The sequence below is a fragment of the Marmota flaviventris genome, chromosome 1 (assembly GCF_047511675.1).
Source record: "Marmota flaviventris isolate mMarFla1 chromosome 1, mMarFla1.hap1, whole genome shotgun sequence".
In the NCBI taxonomy this organism is placed as follows: domain Eukaryota; kingdom Metazoa; phylum Chordata; class Mammalia; order Rodentia; family Sciuridae; genus Marmota; species Marmota flaviventris.
The window spans coordinates 82,458,290-82,483,017 of NC_092498.1; the positions used below are offsets into that span (position 1 = coordinate 82,458,290).

The 24,728-nt window shown below is 33.8% G+C and overlaps 1 protein-coding gene across 3 annotated transcripts in view; it reads right to left on the reverse strand.

Annotated features, from left to right (window-relative positions):
- The window catches only part of Hycc1 (hyccin PI4KA lipid kinase complex subunit 1), a 72,567-nt gene that overhangs the window by 42,521 nt on the left and 5,318 nt on the right, over nucleotides 1-24,728 (reverse strand). For all 3 annotated transcript variants that reach the window (XM_027932702.2, XM_071613729.1, XM_071613733.1), the window contains exon 2: nucleotides 1,359-1,437. In XM_027932702.2, the coding sequence (XP_027788503.2) occupies nucleotides 1,359-1,409 (51 nt within the window). In that variant the 5' untranslated portion in view covers nucleotides 1,410-1,437. The remainder of the gene's footprint in view (nucleotides 1-1,358; nucleotides 1,438-24,728) is intronic.

Below are 24,728 nucleotides of genomic sequence, written 5' to 3' on the forward strand. Positions count from 1 at the left end.
ATACTGCACACTTTTATAACATTCTGTAACACTTCATGATGACAAGGGATCCATATAGAAGGATGCTCAATTCATGACTATAAAAGCTGAGAAAGTAAAAATCTACCCAGACACTCAACAGGATTAGATAAGAGACAGATAAGGCCAGCTGCAAAATGAATAGGATACATTGCTTCTCCCAAGGTCACACTGCAATTGAAAAGTGTCACAACAACCTCCTTTTTTGAATGATTACTGAATTCTTACTCCCTGAAAATCCTTGTTGTCCAAAAGAGATTATCAAAAACTTTGTTATTTAAACATATGTCAGTAACAATGAAACATCCCACTCTTGTCTGGAGGACATAAGTCACTTTGACACAGAGAATCAACCTTGATTTCCAATGCAGGTGCAGAGCTTCAGATAAAGGGTTTCTGAATACAACAGTCCAAATCCACGTTACTGTTGTAGTTTTCTAGACTGCAAGATCCTGGATCCACTTTGAAGTCCACACCAATGTGCCCATTACAAACAGCTCTGCTTTGTTTTGAGTTTATCAAAATACAGACAGCTTTATTTAAATATCACCTATATTCTACCCTCCCTTTTATACTGTTTATCTTTTCCTTTATTTGAGGAAATGTCCTTTCTTGTGCAATCTCCCTCACTGCAACAAGTCAATAAACCTGATAATGTCAGACTATAAGTTTCTCCCTAAGGTTTTGGAAGTGATGGGTTGAACAAAATCAAAGTGACAATTTCAGCCCAAACCTTTTGCTTCTGTGGTTTATGATCATGAAGCTCACACAATTTTGGTGTTGTATAAGGATAGAAAAAAGGAATTAGCTGGTTTAGGGAACACAATTTTAGTTGTGATTAAAAAGAATTCATGAGACAAGCAAACATGAGATTTATGTCCTTCACCAACTAATAAAGATTATATACTTCTTAAATAACCACTGGGTTAGCCAACTAGAGAAAGATCCATTGGTAGAAAGCTGGGCAAGTACTTTCCCATCTTCTCCCCATTGTTGATCATGCCTGGTGCCACTGCTCTCCCCCGTGACTGGGAGAAACATTTTGACAATGAATCATTGATGGTCACTGGAGAGTCACATCAACATTCATAACCATTCTTAGTGGAGCTGCTGTGAAGGGAGGAAATACGCAAGCAAATCAATGGATAAACTCTGCATCACCACTCAGGAGAAAACAGAAATTAATTTTCTAGAAAAAAGATTACCATGTGTAAATAGTTCTCTATTAAGATATTATTAACATGCTTGTCCCTCAGCTATTTCTTTTCAGTCATATACAATTTAAAAAGTCACTGAAAACTTCTCTGGAATATAATTTTTAGATTAACAGTAAATATTACCTTAAACTCTGACAACCATTCCTCCACAACCCCTTTCTCTGAAGTAAACATCTTTCCACATCTGTTCCAAACCTTCAACCTGAAAATCAACATAGAAAAATGTTAAAATTTGAATATTTTTTATTCAGATTACTATGCATAGAGGTAATCCTATAATGTTAAGGCCATTTGTGAAATTAAAATCATCCAAACATAAATTACTACATTCATTTCAAAACCAATGTGCATAAACAAGACTTAAAATGCAAGTATTTTGACAAAAGTATAAATATCATAACATGATGAAATTGGCTGTGCAATTGATTCAGCTTTCAGGAATGCCAGCTGCAAAACATACTGAAATTTTTTCTCTAGTTTCCATTAAATAATTTCAAAAAAGATCATTTGTCTTAAAATTGTGGAAAATATTTCAAAACTGTGAAAAATTAAGAATACACCCAAGATTGAATCTATAGAAAGAATTAAAGTAATTTAATTTGCTTATTTTTCAGTTCTTCACAGCAGCAACTACCTAGACAAGACATTCAGTTCCTTAATACCTTAATATTCATTAAAAAAAGTGACAATATCCAAAATACTAACCCTATTCAACAGTACTTATTCAGAAGATTGGGCTTTACATAAGTAAGAAGGGAAAACAACAACAAGCAAGCTAAAGGAAATGTGTAATTTTTTCGGGGGGGGGGGGTAACCAGGGATTGATCCCAAGGGTTCTTAACCACTGAGCCACAACATTCCCCCAAACCTTTATATTTTTTATTTTGAGAGATGGTTGTCAAGGCTGGCTTTCAATTTGATGATCCTCCTGCCTCAGCCTCCTAAGATACTGGGGTTTTAAGCATGTGCTGCCATGCTCTGAATAATATTTTTATTTCAAGCAAAATTTTTGTTAAAAGTACAATCTATTTTCCTTCAACCATCTATCTGTATGGAAGTATACTTAGAAACTGTTTCCTAAGGGAAAACTTTAGCTCTGTCTAAACTTCCTGACCCCTTGACTCTGCACAAATACTGGAGTAGCTTTCTTCACTTTCATCAATGTTACAATGTAGCAGAACCTGAGGCAGAACTGCCAAAAACTGAATCTTGATTGTTCTATTGCTTATTTGTAGGATAAACTTTGGGCAGGATATTTGACTAACTTTTCATCAGTGAAAAAGTAATAACCATAGAACCCATTTTCAAGGGATTACTGTGAGGATTAAATTTTAAAATGAAGATAAAAGCACTTATTACAGGGCCTGGCAATAGAGTATTATTACAGGCAGTATTATTATTAAAGAACATTACAAACTCACATAATCTTTGCTACGCTGCTCATCAAAGTATACGGAGCTATCTTAATGAAAAACAGAGATTCTTGCAGATGAATATACTCTATTCATTCATTCATGATGACTTGAGTTTTATGTATCTCATTTTTTAAAATAAAAAATAGCTCATTTTTCCTTCAATAGAGTCATACTAACAGAAAAATCACATATTTAATTACATTATTGATTTGTCAGAACTGTATGGACAAAGTTGGCTTTGGAATGTTATCCTAAATGTTACCAAAAGCATGCTAGATCACATTATCTCTCTTAAAAGCCAACAAAGGACAAAATTCACATCCTCAGTTTTCAGTACAGGAAAACTCTCCTTTAAAATAACTGGGCTGTTTTGTATTATGAGTATTTTGAATCTCATAGCTGATTAGCTTTGCTCTAATTCTAACAAAATTGGGAGCCAAAGTTTCTGCCCTAACTTTGTTCACATAAAAAGCAAGCCTAGATCAACTTTTCTATTGCCTTACTTTATATCATTACACTTGTTTTCTTTTACCCTGTATCTACTTAGTTTTACTCCTTTATGCATATTTATGAAGCAAAGTAAACATAAATACACAAAACTTTTCCTTTATATACTCTATTGTTTAATTAGGATTAAAAAGTCATCACAAATAGTATACCATGTCAAGTTACAAAGAATGCGGCATGTATTTTCCAAAAAAGTTCCAAATAACTTTCTAGTTAAAATTAAGGCAAGGGCTGGGTTGTGGCTCAGGGCTGGGGCTGAGGCTCAGCAATAAAGCACTCGCCTAGCATGTGTGAGGCCTTGGGTTCAATCCTCCGCACCACATAAAAATAAATAAATAAAATAAAGGTATTGTGTCCAACTACAACTAAAAAATAATTTTTTAAAAAAATTAAGGGTAATTTTTAAAAGAATCAGTAGGAATATGCAAAGTTGCCAAGTAAGGCATCTTTGTTCAACAGTGATGGAGCTATACTTCTAGATAGTAAGGCTTACTATGAAACTTACCAAAACTATACTAAAATTATAAAATGATATTGTCATAAGGGTAGAAAAACTAACAAGGAATAGAACAGAAACAGACCTGCACATACATGGTCACCTGATTTATGGCAAAAGTGACACTGAATTCTTCAAGGAAAAGATTGTCTTCTATAATAAACAGGACCAGGCCAACATGAGGAGGGAAAAGAGAACTATGATCCCCTGGCTCATACCATATACAAAAAACAGTTCCAGTGGAATCATCTGATTATGAATGGTAAAACATAAAGTTTTCAAAAGAAAACATTAAGAGAGTAATTTCATAACCTTAATGTAGGGAAAGATTTCTTAAACAAGAGGCACAAAAGCACTAATCATGGGGGTGAGAGAATAAATTGAATTTCATTAACAGTAAAAAGCTCTATTCATCAAAAGGTACTGCTACAGGAATGAAAAGGCAAAGTCACGGAATGGGAAGAATTACATTCATATATAGATGATAAAAGTCTTATATCCAGAACAAATGAAGAACTCTTATAAATTAAAGGCAGACAACCCAATAGGAAAAACAAGATCATCCCTTAACCAAGTGGAAATTTGACACAGGAATGATGCTCAACTTTGTTAGTCATCAGGAAAGTATCAACTGAAATGTAGAATGAAATATACTGCACGCACACTAGCGCACATACACACATACACACACACACACACACACTCCAAAGTATGGCTGAATGAAAGATAATACCAAGTATTGTAAAGTTGGGAGCAATCATAATATTCACATAGAACTAGTGTGAATATAAGCTGGTATGATATCTTGGAAGACTCTTTAGCAATGTATATCCTCTAAACTTGAACACATGCACATTCTATGCACTCAACAATTTCATCCATAAAAATTAACCCAATAGAAACATGGACATATACATATGTTCAGGAATGTTCATCAGAACAGCAATTTTTCAAATAGCCCAAACTAGGAACAAATGTCCATCAAAAGTAGAATGGATAAAGTTTGGTATAGCACACAGAGTATTTCACACAACAAAATATATCTCTATGAATAAATAAATTAAAACTACAACCATGCCATGATATTGGGCAAAAGAAGGCAGATAAAAGAGTACATACTCTATAATTCCATTATATGAACTTCAAGAAACAGGTAAAATTAATTAAGTTAGAAGTTGGGGGAGTGGTTGCTCTTGAGGTTATGGAAACATTGTGTTTCATCATCTAGGAGCTGGTTACACAGGTGTGTGCATTTGATGAAAATTTACCAAGACTAACACTTATGATCTGTGCATTTTTCTACATGAATATTATACTTTAGTAACAACAGTCAGCCCCAGACATCTTATTTTCCATCTGAGATCAAATGGGAGAGCTCCTTGTATAACTGAACTCACATGAATATTCACTTGGTTAGTATTGATGAGCTCAGGGAAAAAAAAAAAAAAAAAGAAAGAAACCTGTCCTTCCCTGTATCTCTTTGTCTCTTTTTGCAGAACTCAAAAAGGAGTTAAGGAAATGACTTCCAAACAGAAACTTTTGGTCTTACCATTCCTCTCCGCCTTAGGTCCAATGGGACTAAAGTCATTATTCCCTTCATCCTTGTTGGTATCAGCACCACAAAAAGCTACAAACTCCCAGGCTATCCTTATCTCCTATACACAAATCTTCATAACTCTTTGCACATCCTCTACCTATCCTAATCCTATCTCCTATCCTACCTATCCTAATTCTGAAGAAGAAATCCCTCTACTGTACCCTCTGCAACTGACCAGCAGACACTGCTTTCCCTGCATGCAAATTTCTCAAAGTGACTCCTTTTCCTCACACTGCCCTGGAAGAAATCACTGGGCCTGAAGGTAAAGCAGGTATCCTCCTTCCTCCATGTTATCACTCCAGGTCATTTTCCTTCTCTCCCACTGAACCATCTAACCAACACTACTTCGAAATGGGTAGTTTTCAACCCACACCCATGCTCTGCCCTCTTCCATCCCTCCCTCCATTTCCAGATGAGCTGAGCTCTGGGCTCACTATCACCCTGTCAAACCACTCCTACTTAAATTCTTGGTGATTTTTTTCCTCACCCCCATGATTTTTAACTACTTCAGCAATATTGTCTTCCTCCTTGTCTGAACTACTTAACTTTATGATCATTGAGCTGTTCTCAAACATGGTCATGGGCACTTTATGCTCTTAAATGTCAATGTAACCTTAACAAACACCTAATGGTCAAAATAAAACAAAAGTATAGTCCTGATATATAACACCTAATGGTCAAAATAAAACAAAAGTGTAGTCCTTATATATAATTCAAAGTATAAAATAAATATATACAAGACCCCACTAATTGTTATGGTTTGGATATGAGGGATCTCCCAAAAGCTCACGTGTGAAATAATGTAAGAAGTTTCAGAGGAGAAACGATTGGATTATAAGACTTTAACCCAATCAGTGAATTAATCGCTGATGGGATTAACAGAGTGGTAACTAGATGCAGGTGGGGTGTGACTGGAGGAAGTGTGGCTATGGGGTATATATTTTGTTTCTGGAGCTGGAGTCTCTCTAGGCTTTTTTTTTTTTAGAGAGAGAATTTTAATATTTATTTTTTAGTTTTTTTGGCGGACACATCTTTGTTTGTATGTGGTGCTGAGGATCGAACCCAGGCCGCTCGCATGCCAGGCAAGTGCGCTACCGCTTGAGCCACACCCCCAGCCCCTCTAGGATTCTTAACCACCATAATGTGACCCGCTTCCCTCTGCCACACACTCTGCCATGATGTTCAGCTTCACCTCAAGCCCTGAGGAATGGAGCTGGCCTTCTCTGGACTAAGACCTCTGAAATCATGAGCCTTCAAATAAACTTTTCCTCCCCTACGGTTGTGCTGATCAGATCCTTTAGTCAGAACAGTGAAAAAGCTGAATAAAACACTGATATAAATCAATTATTAAATAAATAAGAGATAAACCCTTCTTTCAAAAAAAGTCCCAATAACAAATGTAGACCCTTTTCCCTCCAGGAGAAAGAGCTTAGTACCTGTCTCGCCTCTAAGGGTAGGCTGGAAACAGTGATTCACTTCTAAAGAAAAGAGTATGGAAAGGGTGAAATGATAACAGTATAGTGGAGAACACTGGGTTGACCATGGTTAACATCAGCTATGATGCCAAGTGAATATCATGTATGATTTGATGTGATGAGAAGGGCACCTTGCTCTGTGATAGTCTTTCTAAAACTCCATAAACCCAATATAACTATGTGACAGACACTAGAGGAAACTCATTATGAAGAATATTCTACAAAATAACTGACCAGAGCTCCTCAAAACTAAGGTCATGAAAAACAAGAAAGAATGAGAAACTAAAAACTAAAATGAGACCAAAAGAGACTAATGATGAAACTAAATGCAATATGGTATCTTAGATTAGATTCTGGCCAAAAAAAAAAAAAAAAAAAAAAAAAGGATAATGATGAACACAATGGTGAGATACTAATAAAGCCTAGAATTTAGTTAAAAGCCACGTAATAGAAGGACAATGTACATTGGTAATGTAAGATGACAACATTGTGGGACAAAAAGAGGTATAGGGTATAAAGATATTCTCCTTGCAGCTTTTCTATAATTCTAGTTATTTGAAATAAAATAAAAATTATTGAAATCCCCAAAATACTTTTTACATATGTAGGTTAATAGCTATTGATATTTACTGTGTCATAAATTATAAGAATTAAAAATTTCAAATGACAACATATAATTTTAAATTACCAAGTTAAGCCAGCTCCTGGAGGATGTTATGCTAAGTGAAAGGAGCCAGGCACTGAAAGATAAATACTGCATGATCTCATTTATATATGGAGTCTAAAAAGGTCAACTCTGAGCAGTAGAAACTAAGAGTAGAATGGTTTCCAGGGATTGAGGGTAGAGGAGATATGTTAGCCAAGGGGTACCAAGTTTAAGCTAGACAGGATAAATAGTTCTAGAAATCTAATATATGTGAAAATTTGCCAAAAGACAAAATCTTTATATGTGTGTGTGTGTGTGTGTGTGTATACACACATACATAAATATATATACATAATTTTTTTTTAGTTGTCAATGGACCTTTATTTATTTGTATGTGGTGCTGAGAATCTAACCCAGTGCCTCACACATGATAGGTAAGTGCTCTACCACTGGGCCATAATCCCAGTCCAAAAGACTAAACCTTAAAAGCTCTCCCACCCCACCCCCCACAAAAAATAAGTATCTTAGGAGATGGATAATTAGATTTATTTAATCATTGAACAATGTATACTCATATTAAAATATTACATTGCATACCATAAATATGTGCCAATTTTATTTGTTAATTATACTTTAATAAAACTGAATACCCCTCCCCCAAATCTGCATAAGGTAAAACTTTTTAAATTCTTTCAGGTGACAAGTTTCTTTTAACTTCATGAAAATGAAAATATCTTAAAAAGAAGATAAAGCATATAAATATTAAAAATGGTATTTAAAAATTATTCATTTTGTGAAAAAGAGGATTATGTGGATAGGTAAGTATTAAAGAAATAGAAGATAAAAAAGTCAACACTGTTTGTTTGTTGACTGATACTTTTCTTTGTCCTCACCACACTGTATTTAGGAAAAAAAAAAAACAAAAACTTTCCATTTGCCCTGGGCTCCAAAATGAGTAACAGTTATAACTACAGGCATCACTAAAAACTAGGTAGAACAAAAAATAAAGTGACTACAAAATAGAAACAATGATTTAAAAACTGTTTCTCTCTACCAGCAGGCAGCAAGAGTCTTTCTACAGTTACTAACCCAGCCCTATATTTTATACCTAATATGTAACTTATTAACATTATGGCAAAGCCTTGATTATATAACTCTGTTGGTTGTATAAACCTAAATAGATACATCAAGTAATATTCAAAACATATTCTCACATCTTTAAAAAACATATATATATATATTCTTCTCTAAGGTAAAAGGAATAAAATTTAAAAAGAATCTTCCTGCTGTATAGCAAAACTTCCTATTTTTCTCAAATATGTTCAAGAGAAGAATATTTAAAATTGTATTAGAAAGTTTACTGAGGTTGTATGCAGTACTTCACAAGCAGAATTAATCTGTACAAAATTAATTTTTATATGTAATATATAATAAAACCATTTTAATCAAATATCTTATTCTTCAATTTTTGTACTATATTCTTAAATCTTAACTCTAATAATAACTACCAGATTTCATCTTCCAGTGTTGTCATCAGAGACACAAAACATTAAATTGTTTTACTATTACCCAATTGAGGAAAAAATACAAAAAGAAAAATCTGAACTGTAAACTAGAAATTTCCTAATTTCTACTATTATTTTACATTATCTTCTTTATTGTGTGATATTAACTATAAACTACAACAAAAAATTGTATCCATTTGCCTTGTGTATTATGAAAATCAACCTTCTATAAATTTAGAATAACCAAATTTCTATACACAGATTATGACATATCACGAAGTTTAAAATTTCTGTCCTATGCAATAAAGCCATTGAAGTGTTTAAATTAAGTGCTGTCAGATTAATAAAATTCTCAGGTGAAGTTCAGGAAAACAGAAGAGAAAGAAATGTCCAAATTATGTTACAGAACAATATTGATACCATCTTAGGTATTTGTTGTTGTAGTTGTTGTTGTTTAGAAACAGACAGATCAACTAAAGAGTCCTATGAAGAAGCAGGAATTCATGAAGGAACAAGGAATCTGTGCTATTTCTTGAAATGAGGGGTTGTTGAATGCCTCATGGCAGGCCTGTGCCCTTGAGCAAATAAAGCTTCTGCTCAAGGCACAGGGAGATGCAATATAATTTACAGGGCTAGTAAGAGAGGTGTAGGGAGTCTTTCCCAAAGCCCATTGCATAGGTCTTTTCTCCTCTGAATTAAAAAAAAAAACAAGTATCTGGCTATCAAAAAGTGAACATAAGTTTTTACTCAGGGAAACATTCTTTGACTAAATCATCTTTTGCACAACCCATGGATAAGATCACATTGGGATTTCAGTGTACTATGACAACTAGCCCAGTGTTTTTCTGTTGGGAAAGCTAGAGTAATAGAAGGAAAGATAACAATCCCTCTTCTTATTTCCATCTTCCTGTTCTTCTCAAATCTTCTAGAACTTCAGAAGAATATCTGATTTGAACTCTAATAGGAGTTTAGAAAGAAGTATTTTTCAATAACCATGTTGATATCTAGATGGATCCTCTTAACTAATTAACTAATTTCCCACAAGAACATAATGAACACAGTGCCAGAAAACCTTTGAGGCCAGGCCTTAAGAAATCTGCAGCTTCCACCTTCATGCATGTATCCCTCTGGGAATCCAGTGGGCACACTGTATGAAGCCCAAACCACCACAGAAGCTTGCAGGGAAAACAGCTGAGGTGCCTGCTGAACTGCCAGCTGAGAACAGCACTACATGCCGCCCATGGGACTGAAACATCTTAGACCTCCCAGCCGAGTCAAACCTCCAGATAGATGATTGTAGTTTCTGCTACCAATAAGCAGAATATCTGCCCAGCTAAATTTAGTCAGCCTCATATTTTTAAGAGATAATAAATAGTTGCTATTTGAAGCCACTAAGTTTCAGGATAGTTTATTAGGCAGCAACAGAACTATCTTAACCAAATATTTGGACAGATCGGCTTAGTGCAAAGCATTACGGTAACTCCTAATGGAGAGCATTAGGTTGATCAAAGAGATGGTCCCTCCCATCAAGGAGTTAGACTTTTCTCTGAAAACTTGTAATAAAACCCTTTGTAAACACGACATAATTCCTAAATTGTCCAATAAAGGTGATTACATTCTTCTCATGTGTACTTTTTTGCTTGATCCCTATTGTCAATAATGACAGACATTATGAAACAGTTGGCTAGAATTAAAAGTTTAGAGAACCATGGCCACAGAACAAAAGAAAACTCACTGGCTAATAATCATCTTGTCATAAGTGTTATACTTAATCAGTGGAGGAAGCAATCACAATTGCCACGATATTATATAAAAGCTTTTTATTAAGCATAAATAATCTAAATACATATATATCTTGATGCTAGCTCCCTAGAATACAATCTTCCTGAAATGTCAAATGATTTTATTTAAATTTTCAGTTAAGAAAAATTGTTTCATCTGGATTTTTCTGCTTTCTGGTATTAGATCTTTAAATTTTCAATATAATTAATATTTTTAAAACCTTTTAAAATGTAAATACAATAAGGAATTCAGGTTTGATAGAATAATTAATAATCAATAATCCTTATCACTGAGAACTTCAGTGTAAGATGGGCTATTGAGAGAAAATAACATTTTCAAAATGATAGATTGTTTTTTTCTCTTTCTAGGTTTAAGAAAAACTCATAAAAATTAGGGGGAAAACTAGAAGATTTCTAAAGTCCCTGCTTATCCTACAACCGTACATAAAAATAAATTATTCAAAAGCAAATTGACTAAGATATGCAATGTAAAGCAATACTTGCTACAATTAGACATTTTTACAGACAATGCAGTACTTTAATGTTATAGATAGGGACATATGTAGAAGACCATAAAATTCATTTGTCCAATACTCATACTGACTCAAAGCATCAGATGAACATATAGGTTGTTTCCACAATGTAGATATTTTCCCAAGGGATGATTTTTATTAATTTGATGGCAAAATCCAGAACATAATTCTATGTAAAATGAATTCAAATTAATCCTAAATTTGGGGGTTTACAAAGCCATCCATTCCACAAAATGGAGGGATAAGATAGAAACAAGAAAATTGGTACAATGAAACTAAGAAACACATTTCCACTCCATTAGGAAACCACAGGTCATAAAGCCCATCACAAACTATGGTATGGAACAGAATGCTTTAAAGAAATTACTGAACCACTCAGGCATGCATTATTCTAATATCAATTAAAAAAAAAGTGCTCATCTCACCATTCTGGAACCTCTTAGCTCAGAGAAATCTAATTCGTCAATAAATTGCATATGATTTTAGTCAAGGCTATTTGAATGCTAGCTCAAAAAAAGTGGGAGAGAATAATTGTATATATATTTTTAAAAACTGCAGAAATCTAACGATACAAATTGTAGCATAATGAGGACTTAAGGAAACTGGACCTAAAGCTAGAAACTACAACCCGGATCTGTTTTCTAAAGGTAGCCAGTTTATTGTGACTTCTCTGCTTTGTTCGGTACACTCTCTATTTGCTGACTAGTTTCTCAATTACCCTGCTCTTTTGGTTTAGATACATGTCCTCCTAAAGCTCATATGTGAGACAATGCAAGAAGGTTTAGAGGTGAAATGATTGGATTATGGTCCACATAACCCATCAGTGAATTAATCCCCTAATAGGGATTAACTGTAACTAATAGGTAGGCAAGTAGGGTGTGGCTGGAGGAGGTGGGTCATGGAAGGGTGTGTCTCCCTCTTTCTCTTCCTCTCTCCTGCCATGTCCAAAGCTGGTTTCCTCTAACACTCTTTGCCTGATAATCTGCCTCATCATGGGCCTGGAGAAATGGAGTTGGCAGATAGACTAAGATCTCTGAAACTCTGAGCCTCAAAATAAACTTTTCTTTCTCTAAATGTTCTTGTCAGATCTTTTAGTCACAGTGGTGAAAAAAGCTGACTATAAGACACTTTCCTATGGCCCATGGTGGTTATTCTAATCCTATCATGACCTTTTTTCTGTTCCAGGCCCACATTCTCCTCTGCAGCAAACCTGTATTTCTCAATTTCCCAACTCCAAATTCTTTATATAAATCTCTGATTTGGCCAGTTCTTTATTTTGAGTGTGACTAAAACTGGCCAGTCCAGAGATGGCCTGTCCTTGAAATAGATGTCTCCCCTTGGGCCAACATTTGAGAACAAAAGTACAGGATCATGTAGATACAGTTTTATTTAGAAGAGTCTTTATATGAGCAGAAAAGGTAAACATATCTAGCATCTAGTGCAAATGTAACAGCTCAGAAGAAATCTAACAAGCTATCAGGCTATAACACGTCTATCAAGAAAACCTAAAATTGTATAACCTTCCTTAGCAATCAAGTATCACAGAAAGTGTTCATACTAGGCTTGGAATCAGCAAAACAAGAAGACCATTTTTGTAAAAACTCCTTTCAAATAAGGCTACTCTTGTCATGTATTTAACCAATCAATTTTTTTTTTTTTTAAGAATTTTTTTTTTAATATTTATTTTTTAGTTTTCGGCGGACACAACATCTTTGTACGTGGTGCTGAGGATCGAACCCGGGCCGCATGCATGCCAGGCAAGCGCGCTACCGCTTGAGCCACATCCCCAGCCCACCAATCAATTTTTTAACACCTGTTATAATGAAACCTTGTTAAATTGGTTTACATATAACAGAATCATAAACATTGTCCAGAGAATGAATAAGTGAACAAAATTATAGATCTTTACTAGTTTGAACCCAGGGCCTCACGCATACTAAGCAAGTGTTCTACTGAGATACATCTCCATCTCCAGGAAGACAATGATATTGTTTTTATTTTGAGTCAGGGTCTCACTAAGTTGCCTGGACTGGTCTCAAACTTGCCATCCTCCTCACTAGCTGGGATTACAGGCATGCACCATGTCTAGCTTCTGAGTTTTAAACACCACATTTACCTCATTACTTAACTCTTCAAAGTAGTTGTTAATAGTTTGGATCTCAAATGTTCCCCCAAAACCTCTTGTTTTTAAAGGCTTGGTCCCCCATGCAGCAATGTTCAGGATTTTTTGGAAATGATTAAATCACAAGGGCTCTGACCTCATCAATGGATTAGCCCATTCAGTGATTTGTAATTTGATGGCATTAATGGAAGGCAGTAGAAACTTTAGGAGATGAGACCTAGTTAAAGGGAATGTTCCTTGCAGGCATGCCCGTAGGGACTCTGGTCCCTCGTCCCTTCTCTCTCCTTCTCCATGTGCTTCCTGGCTGCCATGAGCTGAGCAGCTTTCCTCTGCCCTGCCCTTCCACCACCATGATATACTCACTGACCCAGAAACAATGGAGCCAGCTGACCATGGACTGAAACCTCTGAAACCATGAGCCAAAATAAATCTTTTCCTCCTTTAAGTTATTTTACTCAGATATTTTGTCACAGCAAAGAAATGCCAACACAGTTGTTGATATTATAACATGCAGTAAAAGTTGTTTTAGAATCCGGGAAATTCATACTAGAGAAAAACTAAAGAAATTCCAGTGACATGTTGTAAAGTCATACCAATATAAGTAATAGTTAGTGCAATAACAATAAATAAAGATTCCCAAAGTAGACATAGTCTAGGCATAGGGGGGCCCACACTAAGTAACTATCCATGATAAAAATCCAAATCTTAATGTTTAGTATGGGAAAGAAATAGGGGTCTATGCAGAGAAAGGTTCCAGATTCAGCCTTAAGATAGAAATCTCTGAAATATATAATAGGAGATTTACCAATGAGGAAATAGTAAATATGTATAAAAATCAATTACCACAAAGAATATGATTGTCCAGGAAGACAATGAAGAAAGCAAAATAATTTCAATGAAGTAGAATCATCAAAAGCCAGGTTTTCATTAGGATCTAATGGAGAGAATATAAAAACAATGATGTGGGCAATTTATTTGCAATTATAAAGGTAAGAAAAAAGTATTTCTGCTTATTGTAACTGAAGACAATGCCATTAATGGTAAATTTTTCACATTTAACTTTCTCATCAACAAACCAAGGCATCAATTACTTGTAAAATGATGAATAATTGAACATACTTCCATTGCCTCACTCTGCCCTTTTGCCTTTATTCCAACATGAAAACTATTATACATTAGCCAATATTACTTATAAAAATATTCTAATGTGGTTTTTACATATTTTGGATTCATACATATTTTGTATCATTGGCTTTAACCAAAGAAATGACCTTGAACTTAAAGTACTTTTCAGTTTCCTTTAAACAAACAACCTTCTCTAGCATGCTTGATATAAAAATCACATTTACAAATGTTTAAAACTATAATATAAAGTGATAATTTCATTGCACGAGTGAAGAGAAATGGCTTTTATTATGCACTTCTAGAACATTCATAATCATTCAAGAATATAGATATAAGCTGTCTTTAAAAATAAAGCCCTCTGGTCCATTTTCTTGCCAAAGGATTTCTTACATACGTGATTAAGTAGCTGCCTTTCAACTTGTTAATCAAATAAACCATAGAACAGTTAGGAAAATTAAGGGGAAAATGTTTGCTTTTCATTTAAGAAAGGTTCTCAACATTCATTATTTTTAACATCACAAATTCCCAGAAAATATTAAGAACTTCGCCACCAGTGTATATAATACATTTTTTGAAATCAAAGTTTTTAAAATAAAATTATATAACAATTACAGGCCAAGTTAGTTCAAATATTATTAGCATAAATGCATATAGTATCTAATAAATAGTTGTTGAATAAGGGAATAAATTTCATTTTTCATAATGCCTGTCAAATTTACCATCTAGTCTCCATCTCCACAGCAACACCCTGAGTTTGGGCTCTTACTGCTTCTGCATAGGCTGCTCACACAGCACTCCTGTTTCTGGTTGCCTCCCTTCTGCAGTACACTAGGCATGTTACTACCATACTAATCTTCCTGAAACACCACTCTTATCCTGAATATATCATCAAGATCAATGAGATCTTTCACTGCAAACTTGCCCTGTAACATGGCCATAATCCAAATTTCACTTATCATAATCTTCAAAATACACTAGGTCATTCCAACTTCTATGTGCTTCCCATTCTGGCTTCCTTTTTCTCCTCTGCTTTTTACAGACTACCCAGGAAAAACTCAGCTCATACCAATGAGTTATATGGGTTGCCAAGGCAAACTTGTCAGGAGAGAACTATGGCACTGCATCTGTGAGCCACAATAGCATCATCTGATGGTTTAAAGATTTATTGATGGATGTAGATAACCTTGACTTAGAAAATCTTCCATTATCATTTTTAGAAATTCTAGAATCTATTCATTTAGGCACTTCATTAAATATCACAAGTGAATTATTTTAAATGTAGTAGGTAGAAATCTGTAAGAGCAATTATTGACTGAAATAATATTTTCCAAAATGTTTCTATCATCTTTTACAAAATACAAGGATAGCTATATTAAATGATTCAAGTATTGCCTCCGTAAGTCAAAGTCCATTTAACCCTGACAACTAATACATACATTATAAAGTCTATGATGACAGATTTGAGATTGCTACAAAAATTTGAACTTTAAAAATTATCTCAACAGCATTTATTGACATGATTATTGTACAATTGCATGGTAAATAGCATAGGGATAAGGAATGCTTTTAACATATAGACCAAGATCTCAAGTTGACACATTTGTTTTCTATCCTTCAAGTTCATACTATTTATTAGACTATAGGCTCGATAGGTGGAAACAAAGGAGAATAGAACTAGGCAAAAACAGACATAGACTGGGAGGTCATGTTAAGATATAATGCATTCAACATTTTTATGTACACAAAAGTCAATACTCCTATCTATTTAAACTGAAACATTAATAATTCAATAAGCCATTGAGTGCTTAGAGAGTATAATGCAAAGTGATTCTATTACTTCGCACAAATGGCAAAAGAACAGTAAAACATGGTCTATGTCCTTAAGGAGCATATAATCCAGATGGCAAAAGAAGAGAATGGAATAAATGAGGAGAAAAATGAAACAAGGTAGCACCCTACATTTTCCAGATGAATAATTACAAGTGTTAGTGTCATGATAAAATTATAAGAACTACACAAAATCATTAATGTAGAATTTAAATGCAGGTTCTGCTTAACTATGCAACTATAAAACAATCGCAAAATTTCTGTTGAGAAAAAAAATAAAGCAAACAAAAAACTGATCACTTTGGTAGAATACATATCTTCTATATCCTCTAATATTTTTGGTCATCAGAGTTCTTTTTTAATTGCTATACTTAAATCTTTACCATGTAATTGAAAGAAATGTTCAACCTTCTCACTGTTGCTATCATGTACTTTAGAAAAAAAAAGTTAGTTGTGCATTATTTTGAATATTTTTCTATGCTACAAAAATAGCAATTCTCAAAACTTTACTCTTAAAAATTATTGAAAGCATCAGTTTATACCCAAAGGACCTACAATCAGCATACTACAATGACACAGCCATATCAGTTTTTATAGCAGCTCAACTCACAAATAGCTAAACTATGGAACCAATCTAGGTGCCCTTCAACAGATGAATGGATATCACAGGGTGACCAACATCTCTGCTAGGGAATTCTTGCCTGCTCAGAGGAATAAACCTCCTGAGAAATTAAAGTCTAGAATAATTAGTGAAGAACAAAAAACAAAGAGTCGGAAAGAATAGTTTTAAGGAGCTGGACCCCCTGATAGGTCCAGTCCACATAGGATCTGGAGCTAGACAATTAGAAAATGGCTCCCTTGGTTTATTTAAGGGAGTACATCAAAGGTAGGGGTAAGGTTTCAGGGATGGAGTCTTACTTCCTGACATCTTGCAGTCAGCAGGTTGATTGGCATCTTAGCAGGTCAATCCCATCTCCAGTGCTGTGTGGGATGTGGCAAAGCTTGAATAGGGTTCACAATGTGTCTGGGCAGTCTTCCACAGAGGAAATGTCTACTAGAAGTTCCCTGACACCAGAATTCCCTATTCATTAGGCTACAATGCACAACAGTCCATACGTAACTCCAACAAGTAGCTCCCAACAAATGGATAAAGAAAATGTGGTATATATACACAATGGAATATTACTCAGCCTTAAAGAAGAATGAAATTATGGCATTTGCCAGTAAATGGATGGAACTGGAGAATATCATGCTAAGTGAAATAAGCAAATCCCCCCCAAAAATCAAAGGCTGAATGTTTTCTCTGATAGGCAAATGCTAATTCACAATAAGGGGAGGGGATGGTTAGAGAAGAATGGAAGTACTTTGAATTAGGCAAAGGAAAATGAAGATGGGTAGGAAGAATAGTAGAATGAATTGGACATTAATACCTTAGGTACATATATGACTACACGACCAGTGTATACATCATATACAACCAGAAGAATGAGAAATTATACTCCATTTATGTATATGTGTCAAAATGCTTTCTACTGTCATATATAACTAATAAGAACAAATTAAAAAAGTAAAAATAAAATTATTGAGAATTTTGAAGAGCTTTTGGTTATGATAGTTATACTTACTAAGTTTTATCATATTTGGAATTTTTAAAGGCAAAGTTTTAAATATAAATTCATTTAAAAATAACAATGATAAATGTATTATGTGTCAACACAAATAACATTGTTATTTAAAAATAATGATTTCCTAAACAACAAAAATTATTGAGATGAGTAGCATTATTTCACATTTTTGCAAATTTCTTTAATATCGTGTCTTAATATAAGACATTTAGATTCTCACAATTGCTTTGGAATTTAAACTAATATGATTATTTTGTTTTGATTGAATATATACATGCACACAAACACACACACGAATGAAATATATATAGCAAAAATATGTATAGCAAAGCACTGTGGCACGTGAATATAATCCTAGCAGCTCAAGAGGCTGAGCGGGAGGATTACAAGTTCAAAGTCAGCCTCAACAACTTAGTGAGGCCCTAAGCAACTTAGAGACACCCTGTCTCCAAATTAAAAAAACTAACAAACAAAAAGGGCTAGAGATATGGTTCAGTGGTTTAGTGGACTTGGGTTCAATCCCTGGTACCAAAAGAAATACATAAATGGCATACTGGGCATACTGATGGCAGTTAGACTGCAAACTACAGAGTCTATAGAAAGAACATAATAGGGTACTGAATTAAAATCTTCACAGTTAGATCCAGTACTGTCACTTGTTTGCCTCTCATTTTGAGGAAATTCTTGGTTTTAGTATTTTCCTCAGTTGGAATGAAGGAAAAGAAATGGGATTTTTAAAAAATTATACTAGTATGGGAATGGGGTATTGCTCAGTGGTAGCATGTGCTCAGCATATATGAGGCCCTAAATTCAATCCCAAGAAAGAAAGTAGAGAGCAAGAGAAGAGAGAAAGGAAGAAAAGTATATCACTGTTATTTACCATAGTGCCCACTTACCAGTAGCAAGGATGCTCCAAACACATACAAGTTTGACTGAAGTTTAAATGCCAAAATTAGACAAAAATTCTCACATCTTTATAAATTGGAGCTCTCTTGTCTATTTTTCTTTGCTTTATGACAAACATATCCCCACCCACCCCCGGACTAGACTTTTATCCCACTATCTAGTTAATTAAGTTTACCCTACTTTCAGAACTCTAGTAAACTACCTCCAAATAATGAAAGAACAACTGTTTTATTTTTCGCATATATTCAAAACTATCTCTTTCAGCAAAGTATCTCAAAACACTATAAAAGAAATGACTAAATACAGCACTATTTGATATATGACTCAATTTTTAAATGTCAAGGAGAAATAAAGGGTAAAAATTGCATACATACTTAGCATGTAATGAAAAAATTTTGAAAATGTCCATAGCAACTCAGTATGACTGGCTGATGATTACAGGGTGTGGCAATTACCAAAGTAATGTGTATGAGCCCCAAAGGTACTCCTTTACCCCTGTTTCACTATACTGCAGACAGAACAATGTTACTAATATTATGCATAAGCAATAAGCATAAATTAACATCATATTTAAAATATTTTACTCAATCTTCTTCCATTTTCTACTTTGAAAAAGCAACCAAGTCTATTAGCAGAGGTTCTTGAACACTTAAGAAAACAACCCATTCTCTTCCTTGTGAGCATTTTTCCCTATCTTCTTTCTCTTCTAATAAATTTTGCTATACTTAAAAAAAAAAACTTAAATTCCCATAAATACTTTGGCCTTGCCAAACCAAATAAATCCAATAAAACTAAATATTAACCAGCTGCTTGCCACTGTATTGGGAGAAATTTGAAAGGAGGAAAGTAATTATTACTGTCTCCATTAAACTATCCAAATTTCTCTCTCTCCCAGGGGAAATAGTAAAAAGTCTTGAGGTTTTGGCATTAAGTTTAGCAATCTGTTATTTGGGAATAGGCAAATTAAGGGTATTTGAGGTTTTGCTACATCCAAGCATACAAGCCATCTACATTAGTTTGCTAGGGCTGCAATAAGAAAGTACCACAGACAGAGTGGATGAAGCACAGAAATTGATGTTCTCATAGTTCTGGAGGCCAGGAGATGTCAGCAAGGTAGATTCCTTCTAAGAGCTATGAGAAAAGGATCTGTTTCAGGCCTTTCTCCTTGGCTTATGCTTGGCTATCTTTCCCCCCATGACTTCACCCTGTCTTCCTCTGTCTTTCCTAAATGTCCTGTTCTTTTAAGGACACCAGTCATTTTGGATTAGGGACCACCCTAAAGCCCTCATTTTAACTTCATTACCTCTGTAAAGACCCTACTTCCAAACAGAGTTATGGTATGAGGTACTAGGGGTTAGGACTCCCAACACATTTATTTTGAAGGGGACACAACCCATACAAGCACCAATGATACGATCACCTAGGACCCAGCCATGAATCTGGCTCTTTTTTACTTGTACTAAACATGCTTAAATATCAACCACTTATTCATAAGCTACTAACATGTCTACTCTGCCCTTGATGCTAGGTTTACAAAATGAATATGACATAGTAGCTGACTTAAGGGATTCATGGTCTATTAAAGGGGACAAGTAAACCTAAAACACAGGAGAAGGAAGCACCCCTGAATCTTTTTTGAAATAAATCAAGATAAATCAAGGTATAAGCAATAAAGTAAAATAATAAAAATAAATGCTCTGAGGAAAATGAGGAGGAACATAAAAGAAAACACAAAACAAATATTATGTTTCAATTATTTTGCTATCATTTTGCTTTTAAAGAGGGTAAATCCCCTCTTTACTCTCTCTTCCTCAAACATAAAAGTATACAGAAATACACTTTCCAAAGCACAGCTCTACTTTAATTCCTTAAAGCTTTTTGCGTTCTAAGTAGCAGTTTTCCCTACTGCAATGTTGGGGACAAAGGAAGAGAGAAATGTCAAGAGAACCAAATTCCAATTAACTTGTGGGTTGATGTTTTAGCATGAGTCATTGCCTTTAATAAGCTGGAATGAGACTCTCAACCATTAAAGAAGTCTGCCAGTTGAGACCCAGATGTTCAATAGAAAATGGGGGGCAAAGAGGGAGGTGCAAGGAGAAAATGCAAGAAAATGTGGTTGATGGTAGTAAAGTCTCCTGAGAGGGCATCAGAATAAAAGCAACAAATCTTGACTATGCAAAATTCTATTTGATTCTTCCCAACCAGAAACTTAGTGGATCTTATTCATGTAGTTGTTTTTCTTGGTTTAAAAAGATCACAGTAAGCAAAGCAGAAATAAATAGTTCAGTATAATCACCCTTGTTTGTATTACCTGGGATAGAAGCTGATTTGTTTTAGCAAAGACTGAATAATAAAATTATTTTTCAATAATATCAAGTCTTATACTAATATAACAAATGTACACTATACATTGCTTTATAGCTGAATATGAAACTAAAATTGGTATGGCAAAAAAAAAATTCTATCTTGGTTCCTCCCAAAGTATGTAAAAGTGCTATAAGAATGTTTAGATCCCTAAAGTATTTTAAGCATTTCTTTTTCCATTATGCATTGCTTCTGAAGAAAGGGTTTATTCCAAAAAAAAAAAAAAAAAAAAAAAAAAAACCCCAAACATTTGCTTGGACCCTTCTACTAGTAATTCATTCCAGATTGATGGAATCAAAATTCAATACTTCACCTTATATTACAATAAACTCTCTGGAGCTTTATAATCTGGTGATATGAAGAATATATCCTCTGATTACTATCTTGTGACCAACTCAATAAGACTGTCATGAAGAGGCTGACCTTTTTTATGAGAAATTCTACAATATATTTATATCTCTCATGGTGAAAACAAGTTTCATTCTTATTTATATATTCTTTCTTGACCTATCCTTTCTTTCCTTTCAACCTTATTATCATTATTATAAGTAAAAAAAGTATTAAAGAACATTTTATCTAAAAATAACAGCAATTATTAAAAATTAGATATTAGTATATACAAAAGGTTATTAATAGGATTCCTTTTATAAAACAATTTAAATTAAAAAATACAGTTAACACAAATTATCGCAAGCATACTTGAAATTTTTCCCATTCTTTCCTGTAAGAAGAGGCGTCATACCTTATATTCCTCTTACAACATTCAATAAACAGAAAGCACATGGCATAACAAAATTAATGCCAACTTCAGAGACAAAAAAAAATGACACCTCAGCAAGTTACTTAACTTTCTGAGTCTCTTCTTCCTCAACTATGAAAGGTGGAGGGTAACTTATACCAAATGAAAATGTTTTAGGGATTAAAAATAATACAAATAAAGCACCAGCATATAGTAGATATTTAACAAAAGATAGCTCAAATTATCACTAACAGAGTATTTATCATTTGGACAACTGAGAATTTATTTCAGGAGATTACAGTTCCAAAAAGAGGGGTCCAAGAGGGGGGTTTCATCAGATTCCAGTACCTTTATTCTTCACTGATTAACCCTTTATCTCCAATGGCTCACCATCAACCTATTCCTTAATGTACTTTATAACATAAACTGGATTTTCATCATATATTCTCCATGACCTTATAAACAAATCTATCAGCTCTTTCTCAATGCTCATTCTTTCTCTTTAACTTTGTAACAAGTGTCTTCCCTGCTGAAACTCTGCTTCTTGACTTCACTTACTTCAATCTTCTTGTTCCATCACCCATGTAACCATTTCCCAAATTTTGAACACTTCTTTAACAGTCTGTTTGATTTGCACATTCTAGTTGATGATGCCTTACCTTATATTCCTTATACTTTATATCCTCTTACAACATCATACCTTATATTCCTCTTACAACATTCAATAAACAGAAAGCATATGGTCTCTCATTTCTAAACTACTATAGCCATTCTCTGTCCCCCATTTCTAAACTACTTTACCATCCTCTCCATTTCCTTACCAGGACCCACTTGAAGTTTCCTAATTTCACAAAATGGTCCCTTCCTCTTCTCAACTACTCAAGTATGCACTGCGTTAGGCACTGTGTTGTGTCTCTGCCACAATAATATCCATTGACTAAAAAAATCAGCAGAAACTTTGAAATTCAGATCAAACAGGAATAGATATGTCCAGAAAGTTCCAAGAGGCCAAAAGGACAACTTTTTATATCTCCAATGGAAGGAGATGGGAGTACTGTTTATGTATTGATTAGACCCAGGACCCTAAATGAATTAATTAAACAATGTATATTTTAAAAGTGAAAAGACAAAAGAGTTCAATTAGAAAAAAATAGAGTTTGTAAATGTTGCCCAATTTAAGCACTTTTAAGGCTTACATTATTCTCTTAAATTTCCAAGCCTATATATCACTCTATACAAAAGTAAATGTATATCTTTCCATAGCCGAAAACTAAAATAATTTGCATAGTACAGTTTTAGAAATCACATATAATATTTTCATTAAGTCAAGTACAATGACTGAATGAATCCTTATGCACATATAGGAGAAAGAAACTTATGTTCATCAGCTAACCAAAAGGCTTTTTGTTCAAAAATGCACACCAAACAAATATTACTTACCAGTTACTAAATGCTACCCTGTTACAAGAATCAAAAACAATAAATGTTTGAACTACAATTAAAAAAAAATACTATGTTTCCAAAACTCCTCTATCTCTTCTATATGATACATTTAACATAACATTCTTTACAACATACAAACAGGATTCAGGAATGCAAATTAATCTTGAAGACCTTCAAGTTGAAATGTGAATTAAGTATATTATGCAAATATCAATTTTAAGTTTCTCCATCTCACCCCACTCCACTCCAGGGTCATTTACTTTAACTTTATTAGGCTATATTTATTAAAATAGCAGATGTGAATTCATCACAGAACTGACTAGTAATAATTATAATGGGGTTACCAAAATTTGAAACAAATTGTGCAAAAGAAAAACTTTAAAATGCTCAAATAAATAATTAAATTTACTTATCAAGTATAAGAAGTGAGAGAAGTGTCATAGAAAAAAATTAAAGAAATTGATTTTCAAATAGAATGGCATCATATAGAAATTGAGTTTAAATTGTCTGTACTCTACCACTAACAAGGTGTTGATTTGAACAAGACTTAATCTGTACAATAAGAATAATAATTCTTACTTCATAAAATTAAATAATTAAATGAAATTAATTATGCAAAATATTCTATAGTACTTAACCACATATTAGAATTCAATAAAGTATATTAAAGACCTAGATAATTTTACAGGTAAACTACTTCAATCCTTCCAAGGAAGAGATTAATTGATTAATTGCCAGAGGATACAGAAAAGATGGATAGCTTTCTCTCCCCGCCAAACCTAGCATATTCAAAAACCAAAATGTTAAAAGTAAAATATGAAGGATATTTACTATATCACTCTCATACAGCAAATCAAATATAGCATTACTTTTAAAAGACAAGATATTATCAAGTGACCTTTATCCTAATTTGGTGAAATATATTGAAAATTTTCTAATACAACTCATTAACCAATAGGTAAAAGAACAAAACCACATTATCATCTCAATGTAGTGTGAGAGAGTTTGATCAAATTTAACATCTATCTCGGTTCCAGAAACGGGAAGGGAGGGGGACAGAAGAGTATTTTCTCAACGTGCCATAAATAAAAATTTTGAATTCACAACTGTGAAACCCTAAAGTAATTCTCATTTAAATGAGAAATGAGCCAACAATGCTCACTATTTATTACTATAATTTAATGGTATTCTAGAAGTTCTGATCAATGCAACAAAAGAATTTATTGTTGACAAGAAGACCAAATGATAATCATTTATAAATGGAATAAATGAGTTATTACAAAACCCATTACATGGGTAATGGTTAGCTAACTACTATCTCTTCATTCAGAATTATTGGAAAGAGCATAAATTTGCAAAAATTAATATGGTAATTAGACAAACTATG